The sequence below is a fragment of the Balaenoptera physalus genome, assembly GCF_965194825.1.
Source record: "Balaenoptera physalus genome assembly, chromosome: 7".
NCBI classification, from domain to species: Eukaryota; Metazoa; Chordata; class Mammalia; order Artiodactyla; family Balaenopteridae; genus Balaenoptera; species Balaenoptera physalus.
In genome coordinates, this window is record NC_138886.1 from 57,331,499 (window position 1) to 57,356,859 (window position 25,361).

Genomic DNA, 25,361 nt, shown 5'->3' on the forward strand with positions numbered 1-25,361 from the left:
ATTAATAACCCTCATTTTAATTTCCTGCTCCTCCTTCTGTAGACACTTCCAGGGGAAGGGCGAGGCCAGTGATCATGGAGCTTTTCTCCCCCAGGCTTCCAGTCAGTAGAACAAGGGCTTCAGAGGATCTGTGGCACATCCTTGGTCCCTGGAGTCCCATTGTTATTGCCTTCATAGCTAGTGTAGTTAGGGAATCTCTCTGAGGGCCATCCTACCTTCTGCTGGGCCTGGCTGTGGGGCATAGAGGAAAAGTTCCACTGACACTGACCTCTCCCCACAAGCTCCCTGCAGTCACCTCATGGTCCTAGGCCAGAGGCTCTTTTGTCTCCGTTGAGCCATCTTTAGCTTACCCTTCTGTCCCTCCCCATTTTCCAGCTCCTTTTCAAAGTCTGGCCACTTGGTAAGGGTCTTTGTGCCCGTCCCAGCTCGGGCACCAGCTGCAGAGATTCCAGACCCATTTCTGATGCTAATTAAAGTGTTTCAAGGGATTTTTGAACTTGTGGGAAGAGATAACAGGTGCCTCCATTGCAGATTCCAATTTTAATTCAGTCAAGGATACAGAAACTAATCAGAATGGGGAGACCATGCAGGCAGAGAAAGGCCAAATGCCTTGGTGTGCCACCTCTCCTGCACACTGTTCCCTAGTGGGCTACCCAGTTGTGGCAGTATCTGCATGGGGTTGGCTGCTGCTGGATCTGAATCAAAACTGTATTTTGCTAGCATATGTCGATAGTTGCTCTCTATTAAGGGTTTACATTCCCATTCTGGAAGAATGTACTGTTAACAGTCTGGGTCTTTCCATTTAAGGAAAAATTTGCAAGCAACTGGCTCTGGAATCAGACTTCTGGTCAGCAAAGCCACATCCTCATCTGGGGGCAGAAAGCAGAGTGGGTTTCCAGGGGCTCAGAACAATATCTCTGCCTTTAAGTACAGCATTTCTCCAGACCCTGATTTCTTATCCTTTATCCTTTAATCTGGTTGGGTAAAAAAACATTATTTCAAATGCTTCCTGGAAACATCCAAATGCATTTGAAAAATGTTAGGACATAGGTTGTGTGGGACGCCCTATTTATTTTGCAAATAGACAGCACTTGCTCCTAAGGGCCTGAAGAGCCCCTGAAATAACTCTGAAGCCATGTTGGCTACTGAGGCCTTAAGTGTTTTTGATGTGAGTGTTAGCAATCACCCTCTTTGGAGCCTTGATTTTCAGGAGCTCTCTTATTCGACAGCCTTGGCTGTCTTTCTCTCTCTCAAAATGCAGAATAAGTTAGCTTTATAGAAAGGAGAATTTTGCCTGAACTTTTTTCAGCCTTGTAACACTGCAAATTAATCCCGATTTAAACAAGAAAATTTCATGAAAAAAAAAAATCTGCATCTTGGTACAGGTGTTTGGTTTTTATCACTAAAGCAGACTCATCAGAAGCCCCAGGAGAAACTTGTCAGTGTTGTATTTCCTGCTTGGCCCTGTTATCCCCACCCCCTGCCCCGAAGTGCATCATGGAACCAGGGACCAGTCAGCAGACCTACCGCAGAAGGGCCAACTGCAGGAAGGAATGTTTACCTGGGACGGTGGATACTTGGCAACTTCAAGGACCACACGTACTGAGGAAAATCAAGTCTTCCACTCTAACAACCACTTACGTGGCTACGTTTTTTAGCATAGGTAAGATGTGTTTCTATATGAAACACTTGCTCAGTTTTTCACAGAATTAATATTTCTCAGTTCCCAGGAAATTTTAAGCTTTTCAGCAATTTATACACCTTTTTTAAAAAAGTAATTAAGGCTTGCATTATTGTCTGATAGCTTGTTAAGAAAATTAAGTAGTGACACTAAATCCCGTATTTTAACATTGGTATTACAGTCAAGCACCATGGATACAGTAGAGAAATATAAATGGAATGTGCCACAACAGCAAAGGGTATTTGACATTCCAACATCTTGTAAAGCATAAGAGGCAGGATATTTAATTCCTTCATTTAGAAAACAGTAATTAGACGCCATACTTGTAATGAAATCCATAGATACTGACAAAATGTAATGAGAGTTTAATTTTATGAGACTATTAACTGCAAGCAACAGAAAAGACACTTAAATGAGGTAAGTTCCAAGGTTTCTATCTAAAAGTCTAGGTCTATGTTCTGTGTCCACTTTCAGCAAACATGATATATAAAACTCTGAATTAACTAGAAAGGCCTCTTGCGGTCTCTTGGCAGGAAGCCAGGCAGCCTGGGGCTACTTCCCCCCTTTCCACAGAGTGTTGGTAGCCATCCTGGGCTCTGACACATTTCTCACGTGTAAATAAATACTTCTTTCCAGGTATAAAAGGGATGGTTTCTTGACCTTATCTGAAGTTGGCTTGTTTTCACCGTGAGGTTTCATGCATCCTCCCTGTCTTGTCCCACACTGGGTATAGTGGGTCAGTGAAATTATAATAGAGTAGTTATCTGAAGGAACATAAGAAATTACTGTTTCTACATCTTTCAATAAAACATTCTTTTAATTTTTCTTTCAGCCATTACTGGGCTGACCTGTCACTCAGAAGCTTGGGGCAGGAGGGAGGGAGAAGTGAAAGCCTCTTCTTTGTGGGCATCGGATACGCTCATGGGTTATTTTCCATTTTGTTTATCTTTCCTTGAGAATTAGGTAGGCCTTTTAGTTAACTTTGTCCCCCTTTTCTCATATATTTCTCAGGAATTAGAAGAAAATTAAAAATTTGCAAACCCTTATATTAAACAACTTTTAACTGTACCTTAAAGTGTGTTGTCATGTATCTCTATCATGTATTTTGAGAAAAGAAGAGCATCCTTAATAGATGCAAAGAAGTAGCTTTTGTCAAGGCTGCAGAGCCCAGAGAGATTAAAAGGAGGGCGACAAGGCACGGGGCTGGAAAGGAGGGGCTGCTCCAGTGCCTCTCAGTCCTTCCCCTGCCCTTCCTGCCTCCACTGGAACCCCACACAGCTGTCTTTCAAGCACAGTTCTGGGCACATAGGTGCATTTAATTAACACTTGATAGACTGACAGATGGATATTAGCTTGCTTGCTTAATAGCGGACGTTAAAGACTGTGGATTTGTCCTCTTTGATTAACATTGATGATTTGATTAACATTGGTGAGCCAGTGAGGCAGAATCTGCGCTGTTCCTGCTGTTGTTGTGATGGGCAGTAGAAAGCTTTTGGCTGACTTCTCTGCCACTGCTCCTTTGTCTGTTTCTCCTGAAATTTCAAACGAAACTTAGGAAGCTTGCACTTGTTCATTCTCAATCTCTCTCTGTCTCTGTCTCTGTCTCTGTCTCTCTCTACCTCTCCCTCCCCTCTTTCTCTCTGATGCTCATGTAAGTAGTGTGCCTTTGTAGAATCAGAATTGCTTGTCCCACCCTGATTTTCTCTCCTGTTCAAGGTGACTTCCCCCTTTTGTTGAGAGCAGCATATCAAGGTAGATGAGGTAAATAAAATTAATAATAGCTAATATTGGTTTAGTGTCTTTTAAAGTTTATTGCACGCTTTCATAAGTATTGGGTTGGCCAAAAAAGGTTCGTTCAGTTTTTTCCTTAAGATGCCTCTAGTAGCACTTAGTTGTCTTTAACTTCATTTGAAACAATTTTGTTAGATTGTATTGTGACAGCTATTGTATCAGCATACATTTAAAAAACACTTATCAAAATTGGTGAATTTTTGTGCAGCCATTTTAATATTGAAGATGGAAGGGAAAAAGCAACATTTTTGGCATATTATGCTTTATTATTTCAAGAAAGGTAAAAACGCAACTGAAATGCAAAAAAAGATTTGTGCAGTCTATGGAGAAGGTGCTGTGACTGATCAAACGTGTCAGAAGTGGTTTGAGAGGTTTCGTGCTGGAGATTTCTCACTGGGTGATGCTTCACAGTTGGGTAGACCAGTTGAAGTTGATAGCGATCAAATCGAGACATTAATTGAGAACAATCAACGTTATACTACGCGGGAGATAGCCAACATATTCAAAATATCCAACTCAAGCATTGAAAATCATTTGCACCAGCTTGCTTCTGTTCATTGCTTTGATGTTTGGGTTCCACATAAGTTAAGCAAAAGAACCTTCTTGACCGTATTTCCGCATGCGATTCTCTACTTAAATGTAACAAAAACATTCTGTTTTTAAAACAAATTGTGATGGGTGATGAAAAGTGGATACTGTACAATAATGTGGAATGGAAGAGATCATGGGGCGAGTGAAATGAACCACCACCAACTACACCAAAGGCCGGTCTTCATCCAGAAAAGGTGATGTTGTGTATATGGTGGGATTGGAAGGGAGTCCTCTATTATGAGCTCCTTCCTGAAAACCAAACGATTAATTCCAACAAGTACTGCTCCCAGTTAGACCAGCTGAAAGCAGCACTCCACGAAAAGCGTCCAGAATTAGTCAACAGAAAACGCATAATCTTCCATCAGGATAGTGCAAGACTGCATGTTTCTTTGTTGACCAGGCAAAAACTATTACAGCTTGGCTGGGAAGTTCTGAGTCATCTGCCGTATTCACCAGACTTTGCGCCTTCGGATCTCCATTTATTTCAGTCTTTACAAAATTCTCTTAATGGAAAAAATTTCAGTTCTCTGGAAGACTGTAAAAGGTGCCTAGAACAGTTATTTGCTCAAAAAGATAAAAAGTGTTGGGAAGATGGAATTATGAAGCTGCCTGAAAAATGGCGGAAGATAGTGGAACAAAATGGTGAATACATTGTTCAATAAAGTCCTTGGTGAAAATGAAAAAATGTGTCTTTTATTTTTACTTAAAAACCGAAGGAATGAAGGAACGTTTTGGCCAACCCAATAGTACATGGTCTCATTCGGTCCACACAGTAACCCTCTGTTGCAGGTGTTCTAATTATATCCATTTTACAGATGATGAAAAGGAACTTCAGAGGGGTTCAGCAGTCATTAAAGTTACAGAACCTCCATTTCTTCAAAGTCAGAGCACATGGTGTGTCATTTAGATGGTGCTGATTTGGCTTCACTTTTCCAGTTTGAGACCATGCCTTGAATTAGTTTACATGGTTTTATTATTTACCTGGGCTTCCTTCTTGGTGACACAGAAAAACTGTTAAAGCCTTTAATTAGTCTGTTTTGCTTTGGGCCACCTTGTTAAGAAAATCTTTGCATCTATTTTAGCTATTTTTACCCCATTCACCTACTGTAATTGAGATTCAAAAATCCTTATAGGTAGGAATACCATATAGTAATGCCCCATGTCCCTTGCTTCTCTCTGTTGAAAATGTCCCATCTGAGGTAATTTTTAAAAATTGCATTACCTTATAAATGAATGAATGAATGCTTTTCCTCCTCATTTCCCCTAAATTGTAATTCATTCCAGCATTGTTTGTATATTTTAGGTTCTTTGCATTTTCACATAAATTTAAAAATCGGCTTGTTGATGTCTAAACACACACACAGCTGCTGTGAATGATTGAGATTTTGTTGAATCTATAGGGTCCCCGCCCCCATTTTACTGTTACTACCCAAGAGGCCTGAAGAGCATCTGAAATATAAAAACCCAAAGCAGAGCTTCTAGTGCCAGGCATCCAGGGACTCACATGTTCTCTTACAACTAATGAGATTGGAAATGAGTTGGCAAGAGCTCACATCAGGTCTTTCCTGTCTGCTCTTTATGAAGTATGTTTGCTGAAAACTATTCAGAATAGAAAGCAGGTGGTGCCTACCTGTTGAGAGTTTCCTACATTAACACAGTGAAGCATCTGAAGATGGTTCTCCCATCCCAGTCCCCTTCACTTAGCTCCTGAATAAGACCACCACCTCTGAGGTGAGCTAATGACTCAGATGGAAAAGAATTCATTTTTTTTCATCTCAGTATCTTCTGCAGCCTGTTAGTTATACTTCTGTAGGTGTTAAATTGAATAAGACCTTAAATCTGCTGGGAAACTGCTTACCACCATTTCCCACTGTATTATATGTTTGTACTTAAAAACCCACAAGAAATAAAGTACATGTGAACAAACAGACATGTCGAAAATTAAATACTTGTGACATTTTTATGAGCCTGCATGTGCATTTGTGCTGTAAGAGCAATTGTTTCTTCATGAAGCCCCAGGGATTTAGGTTTTTCTGGGTAAAATATTTTTACCTAGTTCTCGTAATTTTATAAAGAAAGCTTTCATTATTACAAGGCAAATTTAGATGAGTGATTTTTGCTGGTTAAGTTTGGTAAAAGAATAATAGTTTGTATTAATTTATTTACTCTAATACCTCTAGGATTTTTTAATAAAATGGATACCTTGAAAAAAATACAATAATATCTCAGTTTATTAATTCATAGAAATTATGGAGAAATAATAAAGTTGAGAAGGCAAAAGGGTTATTGGATATACACGGAAATGTGCTTTTTGGCCTGTTCATTGGATAAGTTGCTTAGCTTTTTCCTTCAACTCCCCAGCCTTGATGAATGAATGATGGATGTACCTGTGAGCCTCTACATATACTATCGTATTTGGATTTGCACCCTTTATTAACATCATTATTACAGATGGAGAATCCATTCAGGGATTTTCCTAAGATAACATCTCTACCCATGACTCATCTCATCAGATGGTGGGTGATTCTCCTTCAGGGTATGAATGCACATCAGCCTTCACAGGTCCAAAAAGAGAAGACACATCTTGCAAAGCATAGAAATATTCCTTCCTCTACCACACAGAACTCCTCTCTGAGCCCTCACTTTAGAGGTCATGTTTGAACTAAACTCCTCTCTGTTCTCTGTCAAAAAGTCACTGGGGAGAAATGATATTTGAGGATGCAGTACATATTCCAATCTCAGTGCTTAAGTTAGATTCCTGTTTCAGTTTAGGTCACCCCAAAATTACCCACTTTAGCCTCTATAACTTCACCCTTCACAGAGGTGCCTTCATTGAGTTTCATTTCATTACTATGTCCATTTATTGACAGTATGTACAAGCACCAGACGTAGACAACATTGTTGTGATTTTTATAAAGACTGTTGTTACAAGGTTGAGTGCTGTGCCTTTAAATGTTCCTGGTGATAAAATCTTTTTAACAATTTAGTATCAAGAAAAATTTGTCTGTTAGAGCATGAGGGAAAAAATAGCAATTTTCTTTCTAAGTTCCAGCTAGAATTTAACAGTTCTGTCAGTTTTGAGCATAAGCAAAGGTGGCATTAGCAGTTCCTGTGACTCTGTCCACAATAGAAATCACATTACCATTGTAAGAGAGATCTCAAAATATTACTATGCCTATTGTAACTTTTTTTTTAAACAGCAGGTTCTTATTAGTTATTATTTTTATTTTTTTATACAGCGGTTCTTATTAGTCATCCATTTTATACACATCAGTGTATACATGTCAATCCCAATCTCCCAATTCATCACACCACCACCCCTACCCCCGTCGCTTTCCCCCCTTGGTGGCCATACGTTTCTCCTCTACATCTGTGTCTCTATTTCTGCCCTGCAAACCAGTTCATCTGTACCATTTTTCTAGGTTCCACATATATGCGTTAATATACGATATTTGTTTTTCTCTTTCTGACTTACTTCACTCTGTATGACAGTCTCTAGATCCATCCATGTCTCAACAAATTACCCAGTTTCGTTCCTTCTTATGGCTGAGTAATATTCCATTGTATATATGTACCACATCTTCTTTATCCATTCGTCTGTCGATGGGCATTTAGGTTGCTTCCATGACCTGGCTATTGTAAATAGTGCTGCAATGAACATTGGGGTGCATGTGTCTTTTTGAATTATGGTTTTCTCTGGGTATATGCTCAGTAGTGGGATTGCTGGATCATATGGTAATTTTATTTTTAGTTTTTTTAAGGAACCTCCATACTGTTCTCCATAGTGGCTGTATCAACTTACATTCCCACCAACAGTGCAAGAGGGTTCCCTTTTCTCCACACCCTCTCCAGCATTTGTTGCTTGTAGATTTTCTGATGATGCCCATTCTAACTGGTGTGAGGTGATACCTCATTGTAGTTTTGATTTGCATTTCTCTAATAATTAGTGATGTTGAGCATCTTTTCATGTGCTTCTTGGCCATCTGTATGTATTCTTTGGAGAAATGTCTATTTAGGTCTTCTGCCCATTTTTGGAGTGGGTTGTTTGTTTTTTTAATATTGAGCTGCATGAGCTGTTTATGTATTTTGGAGATTAATCCTTTGTCTGTTGATTCGTTTGCAAATATTTTCTCCCATTCTGAGGGTTGTCTTTTCGTCTTGTTTATGGTTTCCTTTGCTGTGCAAAAGCTCTGAAGTTTCATTAGGTCCCATTTGTTTATTTTTGTTTTTATTTCCATTACTCTAGGAGGTGGATCAAAAAAGATCTTGCTGTGATTTATGTCAAAGAGTGTTCTTCCTATGTTTTCCTCTAAGAGTTTTATAGTGTCTGCCCTTACATTTATGTCTCTAATCCATTTTGAGTTTATTTTTGTGTATGCTGTTAGGGAGTGTTCTAATTTCATTCTTTTACATGTAGCTGTCCAGTTTTCCCAGCACCACTTATTGAAGAGACTGTCTTTTCTCCATTGTATATCCTTGCCTCCTTTGTCATAGATTAGTTGACCATATGTGCGTGGGTTTATCTCTGGGCTTTTATCTTGTTCCATTCATCTATATTTCTGTTTTAGTGGCAGTACCATACTTTCTTGATTACTGTAGCTTTGTAGTATAGTCTGAAGTCAGGGAGTCTGATTCCTCCAGCTCCGTTTTTTTCTCTCAAGACTGCTTTGGCTATTCAGGACCTTTTGTGTCTCCATACAAATTTTAAGATTTTTTGTTCTAGCTCTGTAAAAAATGCCATTGGTAATTTGATAGGGATTGCATTGAATCTGTAGATTGCTTTGGGTAGTATAGTCATTTTCACAATATTGATTCTTCCAATCCAAGAACATGGTATATCTCTCCATCTGTTGGTATCATCTTTAATTTCTTTCATCAGTGTCTTATAGTTTTCTGCATACAGGTCTTTTGTCTCCCTAGGTAGGTTTATTCCTAGGTGTTTTATTCTTTTTGTTGCATTGGTAAATGGAAATGTTTCCTTAATTTCGCTGTCAGATTTTTTCATCATTATTATCATCATTATATAGGAATGCAAGAGATTTCTGTGTGCTAATTTTGTATCCTGCAACTTTACCAAATTCATTGATTAGCTGTAGTAGTTTTCTGGTGGCATCTTTAGGCTTCTGTATGTAGAGTATCATGTCATCCTCAAACAGTGACAGTTTTACTTCTTCTTTTCCAATTTGTATTCCTTTTATTTCTTTTTCTTCCCTGATTGCCATGGCTAGGCCTTCCAAAACTATGTTGAATAATAGTGGTGAGAGTGGACATCCTTGTCTTGTTCCTGATCTTAGAGGAAATGCTTTCAGTTTTTCACCATTGAGAATGATGTTTGCTGTGGGTTTGTCGTATATGGCCTTTTATATGTTGAGGTAGGTTCCCTCTATGCCCACTTTCTGGAGAGTTTTTTATCATAAATGGGTGTTGAATTTTGTCAAAAGCTTTTTCTGCATCTCTTGAGATGATCATATGGTTTTTCTTCTTCAGTTTGTTAATATGGTGTATCACATTGATTGATTTGCGTATATTGAAGAATCCTTGCATCCCTGGGATAAATCCCACTTGATCGTGGTGTATGATCCTTTTAATGTGCTATTGGATTCTGTTTGCTAGTATTTCGTTGAGGATTTTTGCATCTATATTCATAAGTGATATTGGTCTGTAATTTTCTTTTTTTGTAGTATCTTTGTCTTGTTTTGGTATCACGGTGATGGAGGCCTCATAGAATGAGATTGGGAGTGTTCCTTCCTCTGCAACTTTTTGGAAGAGTTTGAGAAGGATGGGTGTTAGCTCTTCTCTAAATGTTTGATAGAATTCACCTGTGAAGCCATCTGGTCTTGGACTTCTGTTTGTTGGAAGATTTTTAATCACAGTTTCAATTTCATTACTTGTGATTGGTCTCTTCATATTTTCTGTTTCTTCCTGGTTCAGTCTTGGGAGGTTATACCTTTCTAAGAATTTGTCCATTTCTTCCAGGTTGTCCATTTTATTGGCATAGAGTTGCTTGTAGTAGTCTCTTAGGATGTTTTGTATTTCTGCGGTGTCTGTTGTAACTTCTCCTTCTTCATTTCTAATTTTATTGATTTGAGTCCTCTCCCTCTTTTTCTTAATGAGTCTGGCTAATGGTTTATCAATGTTGTTTATCTTCTCAAAGAACGAGCTTTTAGTTTTATTGATCTTTGCTATTGTTTTCTTTGTTTCTATTTCATTTATTTCTGCTCTGACCTTTATGATTTCTTTCCTTCTGCTAACTTTGGGTTTTGTTTGTTCTTCTTTCTCTAGTTCCTTTAGGTGTAAGGTTAGATTGTTTGAGATTTTTCTTGTTTCTTGAGGTAGGCTTGTATAGCTATAAACTTCCCTCTTAGAACTGCTTTTGCTGCATCCCATAGGTTTTAGATCATCGTGTTTTCATTGTCATTTGTCTCTAGGTATTTTTTGATTTCCTCTTTGATTTCTTCAGTGATCTCCTGGTTATTTAGTAACGTATTGTTTAGCCTCCATGTGTTTGTGTTTTTTATGCTTTTTTCCCTGTAATTCGTTTCTAATCTCATAGCGTTGTGGTCAGAAAAGATGCTTGATACGATTTCAGTTTTCTTAAATGTACTAAGGCTTGATTTGTGACCCAGGATGTGATTTATCCTGGAGAATGTTCCATGCGCACTTGAGAAGAAAGTGTAATCTGCTGTTTTTGGATGGAATATCCTATAAATATCAATTAAATCTATCTGGTCTATTGTGTCATTTAAAGCTTCTGTTTCCTCATTTATTTTCACTTTGGATGATCTGTCCATTGGTGTAAGTGAGCTGTTAAAGTCCACCACTTTTATTGTGTTACTGTCGATTTCCTCTTTTATAGCTGTTAGCAGTTGCCTTATGTATTGAGGTGCTCCTATGTTGGGTGCATATATATTTATAATTGTGTTATATCTTCTTCTTGGATTGATCCCTTGATCATTATGTAGTGTCCTTCCTTGTCTCTTGTAACATTCTTTAAAGTCTATTTTATCTGATATGAATATTGCTACTCCAGCTGTCTTTTGATTTCCATTTGCATGGAATATCTTTTTCCATCCCCTCACTTTCAGTCTGTATGTGTCCCTAGGTCTGAAGTGGGTCTCTTGTAGACAGCATATATATGGGTCTTGTTTTTGTATCCATTCAGCAAGCCTGTGTCTTTTGGTTGGAGCATTTAATCCATTCACATTTAAGGTAATTATCTATATGTATGTTCCTATGACCATTTTCTTAATTGTTTTGGGTTTGCTTTTGTAGGTCCTTTTCTTCTCTTGTGTTTCCCACTTAGAGAAGTTCCTTTAGCATTTGTTGTAGAGCTGGTTTGGTAGTGCTGAATTCTCTTAGCTTTTGTTTGTCTGTAAAGCTTTTGATTTCTCCATCGAATCTGAATGAGATCCTTGCCGGATATAGTAATCTTGGTTGTAGGTTCTTGCCTTTCATCACTGTAAGTATTTCATGCCACTCCCTTCTGGCTTGTAGAGTTTCTGCTGAGAAATCAGCTGTTAACCTTATGGGAGTTCCCTTGTATGTTATTTGTCGTTGTTCCCTTGCAGCTTTCAATAATTTTTCTTTGTCTTTGATTTTTGCCGGTTTGATTACTATGTTTCTCAGCGTGTTTCTCCTTGGGTTTATCCTGTATGGGACTCTCTGCACTTCCTGGACTTGGGTGGCTATTTCCTTTCCCATGTTAGGGAAGTTTTCGACTATAATATCTTCAAATATTTTCTCAGGTCCTTTCACTCTCTCTTCTCCTTCTGGGATCCCTATAATGCGAATGTTGTTGCGTTTAATGTTGTCCCAGAGGTCTCTTAGGCTGTCTTCATTTCTTTTCATTCTTTTTTCTTTATTCTTTTCCTTAGCAGTGAATTCCACCATTCTGTCTTCCAGGTCACTTATCCATTCTTATGCCTCGTATTCTGCTATTGATTCCTTCTAGTGTAGTTTTCATTTCAGTTATTGTATTGTTCATCTCTGTTTTTTGTTCTTTACTTCTTCTAGGTCTTTGTTAAACATTTCTTGCATCTTCTCGATCTTTGCTTCCATTCTTTTTCTGAGGTCCTAGATCATCTTCACTATCATTATTCTGAATTCTTTTTCTGGAAGGTTGCCTATCTCCACTTCATTTAGTTATTTTTCTGGGGTTTTATCTGGTTCCTTCATCTGGTACATAACCCTCTGCCTTTTCATCTTGTCTATTTTTCTGTGAATGTGGTTTTTGTTCCACAGGCTGCAGGATTCCCATTGTAACTTTGAAATTAGGATATTAATAGTTGTTTGACCTGCCACTAGGTATTAATATTTAGTACATTATTAAAGAATTATAGATATTATACCAGAAATTTGTTTTTTTCAATATTATTTCAATATAATTTTTTTTAGTGGGGGAGGATAATCTTGTATTATTTTATGCATTTAAAAACATTTTTCTGAGTAGGGATCCACAGGCTCACAAGTTAACCAAGGGGTTCCATGGCAGCAAACATTCCATTCTCAATGGCCTTCTGGGCACATGTGCATATAGGCTTCCTGGCTCCCTTAGGCTTGGTTCAGATGGTCAGAAAGCTGTGGTGATAATAATTAAAGAAATACAGTTGACTCTGGAACACCATGGCTTTGAACTGCACAGGTCCACTTATGCATGGATTTTTTTCAATAAATATAGTACCTGTATTTTCATTTTTTAGATCTTTAACTAAGTGTGGAGAAAATTTGTGTTTGATTAGAGATCACAGTATGTGGCATCAAAAGAGTCCTGATTCCATTCAAACTGTTTCAGCTTCCTGCCCTTGGTTGAGTCATGTACTAATTCTTTTGTTTTTGAGGCCGAGATAGCGCTATGCAGATATTTTCACTGTGAAGGGGATCAAGGTGCCCCTGACCCCTGTGTTCAAGGGACAACTGTGTATAATAGAAAGTACACAGAAGTACATAAAGAATCAAATAGACAAAATCCCATTACCTAACATTGTATATAGCTAACAGTTTAGTATATTATTTTCTTAGTACATTTGACCCTTGAACAACATGGATTTAAACTGTGTGGGTCCACTTATATGTGGATTTTTTTCCATAAATACATACTGAATTCTGTACAATCCTTGACTGATTGAATCCATGGATATGGAGTGCCGACTGTAAAGTTATATGTGGGTTTTTAACTGTGCAAGGCCGGGGTGTGGTTGACGCTCCTAACTCCTGCATTTTCCAAGGGTCACTGTATTCCTTTTTCTAAGTTGTGTATGTGACAAACCATCCCAAAACTTAGTGGCTTAAAACAATGACAACTCTTTAGCTTCTGATTCTGTAGGTCAGAAGTTAAGGGTGGGCTCAGTTGGGTGGTTTTTCTGTTTCAGGCTGGTTGCCTCATCTGTCTGTGGTCAGCTGCAGAACAGCTTGCCTTCTTTTGGCTGGGTTCTCTCATATGTGTAGGGCCTCAGCTTTGGTCAGTGTGGTCTCCAACCTGCCAGCAGGATAACTTGAATTTTTTCACATGACAGAATCTGGGGTCCCTAGGGAGACAGCGGAAGTGTGCAAGAGGCTTTGAATTTGCACACTGTTACTTCTGTTGTATTCTTTTGGTCAAAGCAGGCTAAGCCACAAGCCTAGCTCAGATTTGAGGATTGGGGAAATAGACTCCAGCCCTAGATGTGAGGAGCTGCAAACTCACATTTCAAAGAATGTGGAAAGAGGAAGGTGTGAAGGTATGTGAGCATTTTTGCAATTTACTGCTGTGTGTATGCGTGTCATGTGTGTACACATAGGAAAACTGAGAGCATATGCAATTATACATTCTGCACTTTTCATCTTCAGATAGGCTCCAAATCCAAGTTGCTAATTCAACTCTGTGATTATACTGGGTAGATTAAATGAAGTGCCTCAAAAGGTATGTAGAACAGAGGAGGTTCTAACTCAATAAGTCAGTTAGAAAAGAAAGAAATGTAACTTCTCTGGGAACTGCTTGAATTCCATTAGTCTCACTTCCTGGTTTTATTTCTCCTCTGATTTCTTTCCACGTGTGTTCTCCTGGTTGATGATACCAAGGCACTTGTGGTGGGCGAGCATCTGCTTCTGGGCCCCACTTCAGCCTCTCACCAGCTCTGAGATCTTGGAAAAGTCACTTGACCTTGTACCTCAGTGACTTCATCTGTTTAATGAAAATAACAACTGCTTCACAGTAATTGGGAGAGTTTAATTAACTCATGTGTATGGACATGTGTTGGTAACATATCTGTGTTATGTGTACCAGTGACTCTTTGATGCTTTTGCAAAATGTCTGTAACATTTTCTGATTTTCTGAGTTAACATTTTTTTTTTTCACATCCCCAGAATTTTGAACTGGTTCTAGCTTTTCTTTAAGTCGTGTTTTTTCTTAAACCACTGTTTGTTGATTTCTGCTTAGTGCATGTTAAAGAAAATGTGACTTTCACCAGCCTTTGCCTGTGCACTAATCTTAAAAAAACATAGCCACTTCTATAATCTGATTGAGCCCCTTGCATAATGTCCGTCTTCTCTGATCAGAAATGACATTCTTAACATCAATAGATTCTTAGGCTTTTCTGACAGGAAATATTATTGAGGATGTATAATCAGTTATGGGATATGCTTGTCAATAAATTTTTCCTGCAAAATAAATCAGAAATCATATTAAAGTAACATTATGAAAAAAATCTGTTTTCTTTAGTATTCCCCATGAAATGGTCATGCTTGAGACTTATGAAAATTTGTGTTTAGATTCATGAAGGCTGTATATTTAATTTGCGTGCTGGCCATCTTTCCAACCAGCCAGTTTGCATAAATTTCGTGTCCTAGCAGGAAGAAAATGGTTGTGGTCTAGAATCAACCTTTTCTCTGTCAAGTCTTTGTCACTTTTCTTTTCCCTTGACTGGCTGCTTCTACTTTCCAGACCTTGTGAATCTCACTGTAAACCTTCTTTATTTCCTCCCCTTACCTACATACATGTCTACCCACCCTAAGAAAGAGGAACTTCTTCCTAAAACTCCCCTTTGTTTCTTTTTGCCCTTTTCTGGACAGTAAATAATTAGAATCAACCTTCTCCCATTTAAAAAATGTGTCTCTACCCCTCCTCACAGTTCATTTATTTAGTTTTTTCGTGTTCATTCATTTTTCCATTCATTTATTCATTCATTGTTCATCTGACAGCAACAGTGTTGTACGCAGTGTACTGGGTGCCACAAATAAAAAGACAAAGAGGTCCTGGCACTGACCTGTGGATTCTGCCCTGTTATAGGAGGGATAGTCAGTGAAAGTGACATTTGACCAGAGCCTTAAGAGAGTTGTAAACAAAGGCTTTGAGAGCCTTGGTGGTGGAGGGAGGAGACCACATTATTATGCCTTCCTTCCTAAGAACCATAGCTATGTGCCCCTGTTTGACAAGAATTAGAGTCAGAAGGGGATGAGATAAAGAGCAGGACAGTGATTATTTAGAGCTGGATTGAGCCTTGTCATGTGAAAGCAGGGTGCTGCACAGTTGTATATGCTAGTTACTGGGGTACGGTAGGGAAGAGTGGTTTATTAACCTGGGGCTAGGTTCTCACATATGTTCTCCAGTTCTTAAAACGAAGCCAGTTAACAGTTGCCGAGAGCCAACTGCCTATGAGTCTACGCATTTTATGTACTTCATCTTATAGGAAACCTTTAATGTAAGTATTATTGTCCCTTCTACAGATGAGCAAACTGAGGCTGCTAAAGGTTATGTAACATCCCCAAGATCACACAGCTAGGAGGAAGCTGAGCTTATAATTCAAATCCAAAACATTGTTTCCTTAGAGGGTGCATTCCAATTTTAATAAAATATGCACAATGAAACTATTATCATAGTAAAACACAGTACGTGCAATTCTGACTATGAGTGTTTTTAAGGTGGTTTGACAAAGAGGGACAGCATTTGCAAAAATATGCTGCCAACATGAAGCCTTTTTTGGCCCTAATCCAGGTCACTAAGGACCACTGTGTTCAGCCAAACAAGTTGCAACCTTCGCCTCCTTGGGTCAGTTGTAACTGATACAATCTTTTTTTTTTTTTTTTTTTTTAATTTATTTATTTTTGGCTGCATTGGGTCTTCGTTGTTGCGTGCAGGCTTTCTCTAGTTGTGGTGAGCGGGGGCTACTCTTCATTGCGGTGTGCAGGCTTCTCATTGTGGTGGCTTGTCTTGTTGCGGAGCACGGGCTCTAGGTGCACGGGTTTCAGTAGTTGTGGCACATGGGCTCAGTAGTTGTGGCTCACAGGCTCAGTAGTTGTGGCGCACGGGCTTAGTTGCTCCGCGGCATGTGGGATCTTCCCGGACCAGGGCTCGAACCCGTGTCCCCTGCATTGGCAGGTGGATTCCTAACCACTGCGTCACCAGGGAAGCCCTGATACAATCTTAAGCAGCAGTCATGGGCCCAATTTTGGAGTTACAGAACTCTGCAGACTGTGCCCTCACTTGAATTTATTATTACATCTAAGTTGTTCTCTTACTTTGAAAGGTTAGATATATTTAAAGGGGTTGGGCAGAGGAATGAAGTGGGAAACTAGGGAATTATTTTGGCATATGTAGGGTACTGTGGCCTAGCTGTTAAAGATTTCTACTTCAAGCAAAGTACGTTTAAATCACTACAGGCTTCTTGCTCTTGTCCTTTGTCAAAATGTTTACACAGCTAACTACACCTAAAGGCACAGAAAAATTTCCCAACCAACCTAGCAATCAGTAGGGAATGATTTCAAGAAGGAAAAGATCCTTTTGTTTTGTTAGGCATGTGAGAAACTAGATGGCAGAGCTCACTCTACAAGGAGGGGACTCTTACGAACACATTTGGGAGAGAGTTGGCCCTCTGCCCAAGTCATGCGCATCTTTGTCTGTAGGCCCTCATCTCCCACCTGGAGATGCCCCTTCTCCCCTAAAAGCCACACAGACCTGGATCATTTTTCTTCTATGCTTAGTCCTCTCAGTGGCTTCCTTAGGCTCACAGGGTAATATATAGACTCCTTAGGATGGCATAAGAACTGCTCTACTCCCCTCTTCCCCCATAGCCTGACCTCTGGGCCCCAGGCCATTTCTAAAGTCTTCTCCTTCCTCCACTCTTCCCCTCCCACACAACAGCAGATCTCTTGCAGTTCCCAGAACAGAATGGGCTGTTTCCTGCTTCTGGGCTTCTGCTCATGCCCATTACTTGGTGCTTGATTGCTCTCCTCCCCTAATTCTCCTGTGAGTATGAAGACATGCTGTAGATGGCATGCTAGAATATCACCAGTCTTGAATCATGCCACCTGTAAGACAACTTCATGGCACGTACCTTTGTGGGCCTGTTCCAGGGAACAGGAATCAAGTCTTAGTGGTTTTTGTTTGAGTCCCCAGCACCAGGGGAGGTGCTTGGTGTCCACTGGCTGGCAACACATGACTGTTGAAGGAATTAGTGAATCATTAACTCTCTGGGCATTTCTTCTTTGGTTTCCAGAAGGAACAGATGAAGCATAGCACTTTATATGTTTCCTACAAGGTGTTTTAGCCTTTTTTGAAATTCAGGGAAAAAATAAGTAAAACCTCTAATTAAACCAAGATTCTGAATTGATGACACTTTATTTCCCAGTGATGTTATAAATACTGCTGCCAGAAAACACTGGGGTTTAATGAATCTTGGCTTTCTGTAGGTTAGGGGTGACATGTCAGACTAATGTTGGTATCTTGGGAATCTTGAGACTGTGCCTTCTAGGGCCCATTTAGCAAAGGTCTTGAACCTTCCCAAGTGCTTGATTCAGGGCCCCCCTAGTGGGTCAGAGCTTGTGGCATCAAAAGAATAAGGGTGATGAATGAGACTTGGAGCTGGGGAGTAAAAGGGACTGAATGTTTGAGAGCAGACTTCCATGTAAGATGTCGACTGCCCTCTCCGCCTGGCAGGAAAGGGGTTTGTATGAGTTCCTGACAGGGGAGCAACAGCCTTATTCTGAAAAATAAAACAAAGCAAGCAAGCAAGCAAACAAACAGAAAGCCCCAAATACAGCAAGCTAACGTTTCTGGAGTACTTACTCTGAGCCCAGCACTCTGCCAAGCATTTCCTGAAGCATTTATCCTGAAGCCTTCTGCTTCCATAGCATGACACAAGTACTCTGAGACCTGGTCCATGGTTTTCCATGGTTATACATATGTGCATGTATACCTGTAGTGTGATAGTGTGTGTGTGTGTATGTATACATATACACACACACACACATACATCTACATGCATATACTTCTTTGCTCTGTCTTCTGAAAGGGTCAAGAAACAAAGGTGCTATTGTAGTAATAAGCACACCTAAGCACCTGGATCTTATTCTCTAATATCACTGCCCTCTAAAATGAACCACACTTCTCAGGGAAATGTTAATTCCAGGGCTGAGGCAAGATGATCTTGAGACATCTTGTTAGGCCAGAAAGTAAGGAACTGATAAAAAGTAAAAAGACATCTTAAGGGGCACAGGAAAACAGATTGAAGAGGCTTCTCTTGGCCAAATCTGAGATAATCTGAGCACCAAAATTACTAATTATAGTATGAATTCTAAACAGTTGGGAAGGAGGAATTAATAATTCCATACTGATGATGGATGGATGGATGGATGGATGGATGGACGGACGGATAGATGGGGGGAAGGTAGGAGATTTTTGCTTAATAACTGCCAGGTGCCAACTAGTAAATGTGGAGGGAGTGCTGGAGCAGGAAAAATCAGCATATCATCACCATCATAGTAAAATTGGATCAAGCAAGACTCATCAATGGTTGCTAAATCTAAGCAGAAATGTGGAGGAACAGGATATTTACATAGTGTTAAAGTCCCTCCCACAGATTGCTTATTAGTTGGAAGGGAAAAATAGTCATTACAAAATGAAGAAATTGGACTACTCTTTGACCAGGATCAAAATTAAAAGCACCATTGAAAGGTGGACAAACATGTGCCTCCAGATGTGATATCCTGAGAAGAATACAACATTGTCTCTGTGGTATTCTGGCCAGGAATGTATAACCTGAATCTAATCATGAGGAAACATCAGACATATGGAAGGGAATGAGGGCAGGGGGAGGGAGAGCTGTATCCTTCAAAAGTATCACGATCATAAAAGACAAAGAAAGGCTGTGGAAATGTTCCAGATTAAAGGAGGTCAAAGAGACTTGGCAACTAAATGCAGTATGTGACTCGAGGCTGCATCCTGTACATAAAGGATGGGGGACATAAAGATCGTTATTGGCTCACTTGACAAAATTGGAATATGCATGGTTGATTAAAGTATGGCATCCATGTTAAATTTACTAAAGTTAGTAACGGTACTGTGGTTATGTAAAGGAAAATCCTTGTTTTTAGAAAATACACACTGATGTATTTAGGTGTTAAAGCCCATGATTATATGTAGCTTATTCTCAAATGGTCTGTGGCGTGCACACACACACAATTTTATATATACTTAAATATACACATATGTAAAATAGAGAATAGGCAAAAAAAAAAAAAAAAGAGGGAAATGGTAAAATGTTAACAATAGCAATAAATAACAATAGATGAACCTGAGTAAAGGGTCATGAGTATATGTATGTTTTTGTATTATTCATATTCTTGCAACTTCTGTTTGAAATTATTCCGCAATAAAAGTTTTAACAATTAAAAGTGTATATCATGGGGGCTTCCCTGGTGGCGCAGTGGTTGAGAGTCCGCCTGCCAATGCAGGGGACACGGGTTCGGGCCCTGGTCTGGGAGGATCCCACATGCCGCGGAGCAACTAGGCCCGTAAGCCACAGCCACTGAGCCTGCGCGTCTGGAGCCTGTGCTCCGCAACGGGAGAGGCCGCGACAGTGAGAGGCCCGCGCACCGCGATGAAGAGTGGCCCCCGCTTGCCACAACTAGAGAAAGCCCTAGCGCAGAAACGAAGACCCAACATAGCAATCACTCAATCAATCAATCAATCAATAAATCTTTACAAAGAAAAAAAAAAAGTGTATATCATGACCACACCAATGATGTTTTCTAAATAAATATTTCTTTTATTTTCTGTTTTTTCTCCTGTTTCTTTTCTCTCCTCTTTCTCTGCCCCTTCCTTAGAAGTCCAAGGCTGGCGAGAAGGGCATCGCCGTGGGGCAGACGGTCATCACGAAGCATCGCAACACCCGCTACTACAGCTGCAGGGTGATCGCTGTGACGGCGCAGACCTTCTATGAGGTCGTGTTTGATGACGGCTCCTTCAGCAGAGACACATTCCCTGAGGATATCGTGGTGAGTAAGGTCCTGGGTGCCTGCTCCCCAGTTTACTTTTTGTGTAACTAAACCAGCTGAACCTCTCGGGAATCTTTACTTCGGCTCTTGAAGTAACTAATTTCATTTAATATTTGATTCAGGTGTTCTGTTTTCTAGGAGGTTCCTTAGCCGTCATTATTCTAAATAGTAGATGAACTTAGACTCATCTTCCCAAATTCTTTTAACTAAGTGAAAAATGTGTGTGGTCAGAAACATAAAATGTGAATTCACCTGTTCTTTTCTGTTACAAAGTGTTTGCTTATTTGAGTTCCTTTATTCTTTTTCTTTCTGCTTAGCTGGAGAATATGGCTTTTATTAATCTGACCTGACAGTGACATCTGTGATCAGACAGAAACATCTGTGGATGTTTCATATGGGAGTAACAAAAATCACGCAAGAAAAAGGCTCTGACTTTTACTGAGTTTCTTAACTGTGGTCTGGAGTGGGAAACATGCGTGCCAGTCTGTCTGTCTGTGTGTCTCGGGGACTTGCTTTTGAGCAGGATGTTTCACAAGAAAAGCACTTTCAGCAGAAGGTTTTTTGAAACTGAGATCCAGTCAGATAACTGAGACCAGGGTTAGTCTTCTGGTCATCTTGTTATCCCTTCTTCATTTAAGGGAAATGTCCATCTGGGGAGCCAGGCCTCACTAATGTAACTTCTGCCTTGTCCTGGGTCTGTTGATGATATGCCCTTGTTTGTATTTGGAAAGATGTTATTCTTTAAAAGTAATAATTATGCATTATGTGCAACTGATAATTAAATGTAACCTTATGAGGTTGCTCATAAATATTTCTAGAATTTTGGTCTCCTGGGGCCGAAGAAACATTGATTCAGTTAGCTTTGTTAGGCTTACTTCTCTATGCCTTTAAGAAGGACAAGTATGTAAACAAAAGTTACCTTATTTGAAAGATTTTAAAGCAGATGAGTTTAAACAAATTAAAAATCCCAGGACTTGATCGTACACCAAAAGGGTGAATTGTGTTTCTTTGCCGAATTCTACCTGGAGCTTTGCTTTACGGTACTGCCATTGCTCTTCGTAAGCAGCAGCCCTTAGGTACCACGCTCCCCTTGTTAGACTAGGCCACCTTTTCAAGCACGCAGTATCTGCTGTGTGCCAAGCGTCACACTGGGTGCTGGCAGAGATAATGAGAAAGAAGGTGTGATTCCTGCTCAGTCTTGGGGGAGGCAGGCTGGTAAATAGGTGCTTTCTAGACAGTGCGATAAATGCTATAAATGAGCCAGAAGCAACTTCCCACCTGTTGGGGTCAGGAGACTTAAGTCCGAGAGTCCACAAGGTCAATAAGGGCTGACACTGCCGGACATGTACCACATGCTGCCAGGACTGCTTCAGGAGCTTGACACGCATGAAGCATTTCATCCTCACAACCTTACACGCTTACAAGCCAGATTTTCTACATCTGGCTACTGAAGAAACTGAGGCACAAAGCAGTAAATAACTTTCTCAAGGTGACCCACAGCTAGTTAAGTGTCAGAAAGTGTATTCAGTCCCCGAGTTGGGCTCCAGAGCCTCTGTTCTTAACCCCTGGGAAGAAAGGACACTTCGAGTGGGAGACGAAGAGGTATGTGAGGGCAAGAAAGGCAAAGAAACGCACAGGCTCTCGTCAGCCCTGCCCAGCCTACACACTTATTTCAGAATCAATCAGCCTTCTTTTGTGCAGGCTGTCAATACTGAGCCAGCCAAAGAGAGAAAACTTTGCTGGGGAGCATATTGGGGATGGGACAACAGACTTCTGAGCACTGATCCCAAAACCTGAGCAAATAGTTAGGTCTTTATCCATGAGAGTATTTAATGAATCCTAAATTCCCTTTCACTTCACGAGCCTCCACACACCCAGTTGGTCTTAAGCTTTCTTGGATTGTCTTCAACTTGTACGTTGGAAAAAAGTGGCTGTGATCCTAGGAGTTTTTTGAATCCACAAGCCTTCCCTTTGATAACTTCGGTTCCCACTCTCTGTGAACCCAAACAAGTTTGGTTTAAAGTATTTGTGGGTGTTGTGAGAACAAGGCTCTAAAATTTATAAGATTGTTCAGAAGCACCTTGGCATTTAAATCAACAAGAATGGAAAAGCAAAAATTCTTTACAGCTTGATTAGCTATTACTTAGCGTATGTGATAAGGATTTGCGGTTTAGCAGTGGGGCGTTTGTGTGTACGTGTGTGTGCGTGTACATGTGTGTGGCCACAGCTCTAGCCTTGGAGGGAGGCGGTGCTCATGGTGGCGTGAGTTAATGTAGATTGGAGAGGGGCGTCTGTATGAATTTGCGTGAATGATAATATTTTTCAGGGAAAAGAATTATAATTGTCTTTAAGTAGGTCTTCTCTCTTTCATCCAGCCTTTCCTCCCTCGATATTCCCCACTGCCCTTTCCTGTCTGGTACATTTTTGGTTACTCGTTCCAGGCCTCTTACACCAACCAAGTAGGAATATTTGTCATGCTGTATTTTCAAATTTCACATACTTTCTAATAATGTCACCGTTTGTTGGCTGCTGTGGCCTCTTCCTCTTTGTTCTCTTGGTGCTGAATGAGACATCCCCAGCTTTCCTTCTTTGTTGGCTCCATAGGGAAGCTTTTATTTTTCCTTATAATATTGTATTAGGGTTCTCCAGAGAAATAGAACCAGTAAGAGTAGTGTGTGTGTGTGTGTGTGTGTGTGTGTGTTTAATATATTACAAGTAAATATGTATAATATGTATGATTTATTATAAGTAGTTGGCTCATGTGATTTTGGAAGCTGAGAAGTCCCAAGATCGTAGTCAGCAGACTGAAGATAGGAGAGCAGATGGTGTAATTCTAGTTCAAGGGCCAGCAGTCTCAAGACCCAGGAAGAGCTTCAAGTCCAGAGTCAGGAAAAAACTGAGTCCCAACTCAAAGCCAGTCAGGCAAGAAGAATTCCCCTTTATTTGGGAAAGAGTCAGCCTTTTTATTCTCTTCAGGCCTTCCCTTGGTTGCATGGGCCCTAGGAGGATCGTCTGCTTTGTCTTATCAATTCACATACTAAAGTCATCCAATAACACCCTCACAGACTCACCTCGAATAATGTTTGACCAAATACCTAATATCTGGGCACCTGTGGCCCTGTCAAGTTGACGCATAAAATTAACCATAACATATGTATTGTCCTGGGGCATTTTAGGAGACTGCTTACCTTGTGGTGCCAGAAGCGCTGACTCATAGGCAGAATGTAATTTCCCTTTCTGTAAAGCAGCCACGCTGTTTTGGTCGGTTTGCAGCACTCTGTAGATCCACTCCATTAGCTATGTGCTCCGTCCTGCTCATCATCCAGGTTCCCAAAAGGCGAAGGCATGGATTTTATAAAGCAAGCTTTTAAAATTTAAAGGACTGTCAGGGATGGATTGGGGTCTGTGTTTCCCACCGAAATTAATGAAAGCTACATGATTAAATGCCCTCATAGTATGTCAACTACACTTCACTTGGATATGGGGAATCTGATGTTATATTTCAAAACATAATGTATGTGTATAATTATGTATGTTATAAATATATTCACATATAAATCATATATATATATTTTAAAAAATGCTTTGCTGAAACCCTTTGGAGAGATAGGGGTTTTGGGAAGCATGAGCCACCCATTCTCCTTGCGTGGCCCTGCAATAAACCTATCTTTGCTCCCCCCCAGAAAAAAAAAAATCGTACTCATTCTCATATGTGATATAATGTAACTACGTTTATATCACCGTTTTTCAGCCCATATGGGTTAATTCTTATGATTGTCCCACTTCCACTTTTGATATCCATCAACATCAGAACTGTCTTCTGGGAGATGGGAAAGCTACTTGGTTCCCTAATGGGGAGTTTCATCAGGACATAAGAAAAATGTGACCAGGTCTGCCTCTGTCTCAGCATCTTGCAGATTGTGGCAGAATAATTATTTGTGTGGAAACGTTAAATGTATTCCATATTCCTCAGAGAAATATTGTTTTCATTAGATAATATACCTGTGCCATCTGAAGCTGGGGGTAGAAAATGATTTTTTCTTCTGTTTGTCTGAAAACTCTCTAATCCATACAATGTGCTTAATCGGGCGTGAGTGCTTCTGGGAAGGCCCTTTCATCAAATGCAACATGACGTCAGTGTGACTGGCTAGTGGAGAACTAGCTTCTCTAAGCTGCGGGTACTTGCTAACTAGAACTGCCGTAAGGGTACAATTTCAGTTTTTTAACTATGCAAAAATCTAGAACATCAAGTTTAATTATCCCAAAGTGTTTATTTACATATAACATAGTCTTTTATGAAGCCTGATGCTTTAGTAAAGAAATACATTCCCTTATTTATAGAATCACTGATTATGATCACTTTATGCTCCCAACAGAAGAGAAACCTTTAATGCAGGCTGGCCTATCCATGTTTGAAAATAAATTTGCTGGGCATTAAAATGCCTTTGTTAGGGTTATGTGACTAGAGGGAGTGTTTGGAGTTGTAGAGAGAAACATTCTTTGGACTACCAGAAAATTTCTTTCCAGACCTAGGTACTTTATTTCTGTGATAGCCAGAAAAATGTCCCAAATCTTTTCTCTCAACAGTACACCTGCAGGATATGTGTATCGGCCCAGTTAAACACAGCATGCAATCTGTAGCTGTCAAGGGAAGTAACAAAAGATGTATTGCTACACGCCTCCATCTGTCAGTCTATGAAATTGCGACACACTTCCTGATGAATTTTTTTGTAGTCTCCTACTATTTTGATGGGAGTGAAAGTTGCCCACAGGAGAGAATTCAACAGGCATGGTGATTCCAGGGCCCCCTATTACCCTTTGCTAAAACCTGGGATCCTCTGGCATGCCTATGATGACCCTAGAATGATGGCTGCTTCCCTTCCTCTGCACTTGGAGCTCATTTCGAGGGAGGAAGATGGTGCAGTGTGATCCGGATAGTTTTAGGACAAGCACTTAACATTCACCACTGGGCCTGAGAAGAGAAACAGGACCATTTAGAAATTCGACAGCAAGAGTCCATCACTGAAATTTCCATGAAGACTTGCTACAT

At 40.0% G+C, this 25,361-nt stretch overlaps 1 protein-coding gene across 8 annotated transcripts in view; it reads left to right on the top strand.

Moving 5' to 3' along the window:
* KDM4C (lysine demethylase 4C) overlaps positions 1-25,361 on the top strand; it is a 431,040-nt gene that overhangs the window by 351,637 nt on the left and 54,042 nt on the right. For all 8 annotated transcript variants that reach the window (XM_082470884.1, XM_082470885.1, XM_082470880.1 and 5 more), the window contains one exon: positions 20,141-20,311. In XM_082470884.1, the coding sequence (XP_082327010.1) occupies positions 20,141-20,311 (171 nt within the window). The remainder of the gene's footprint in view (positions 1-20,140; positions 20,312-25,361) is intronic.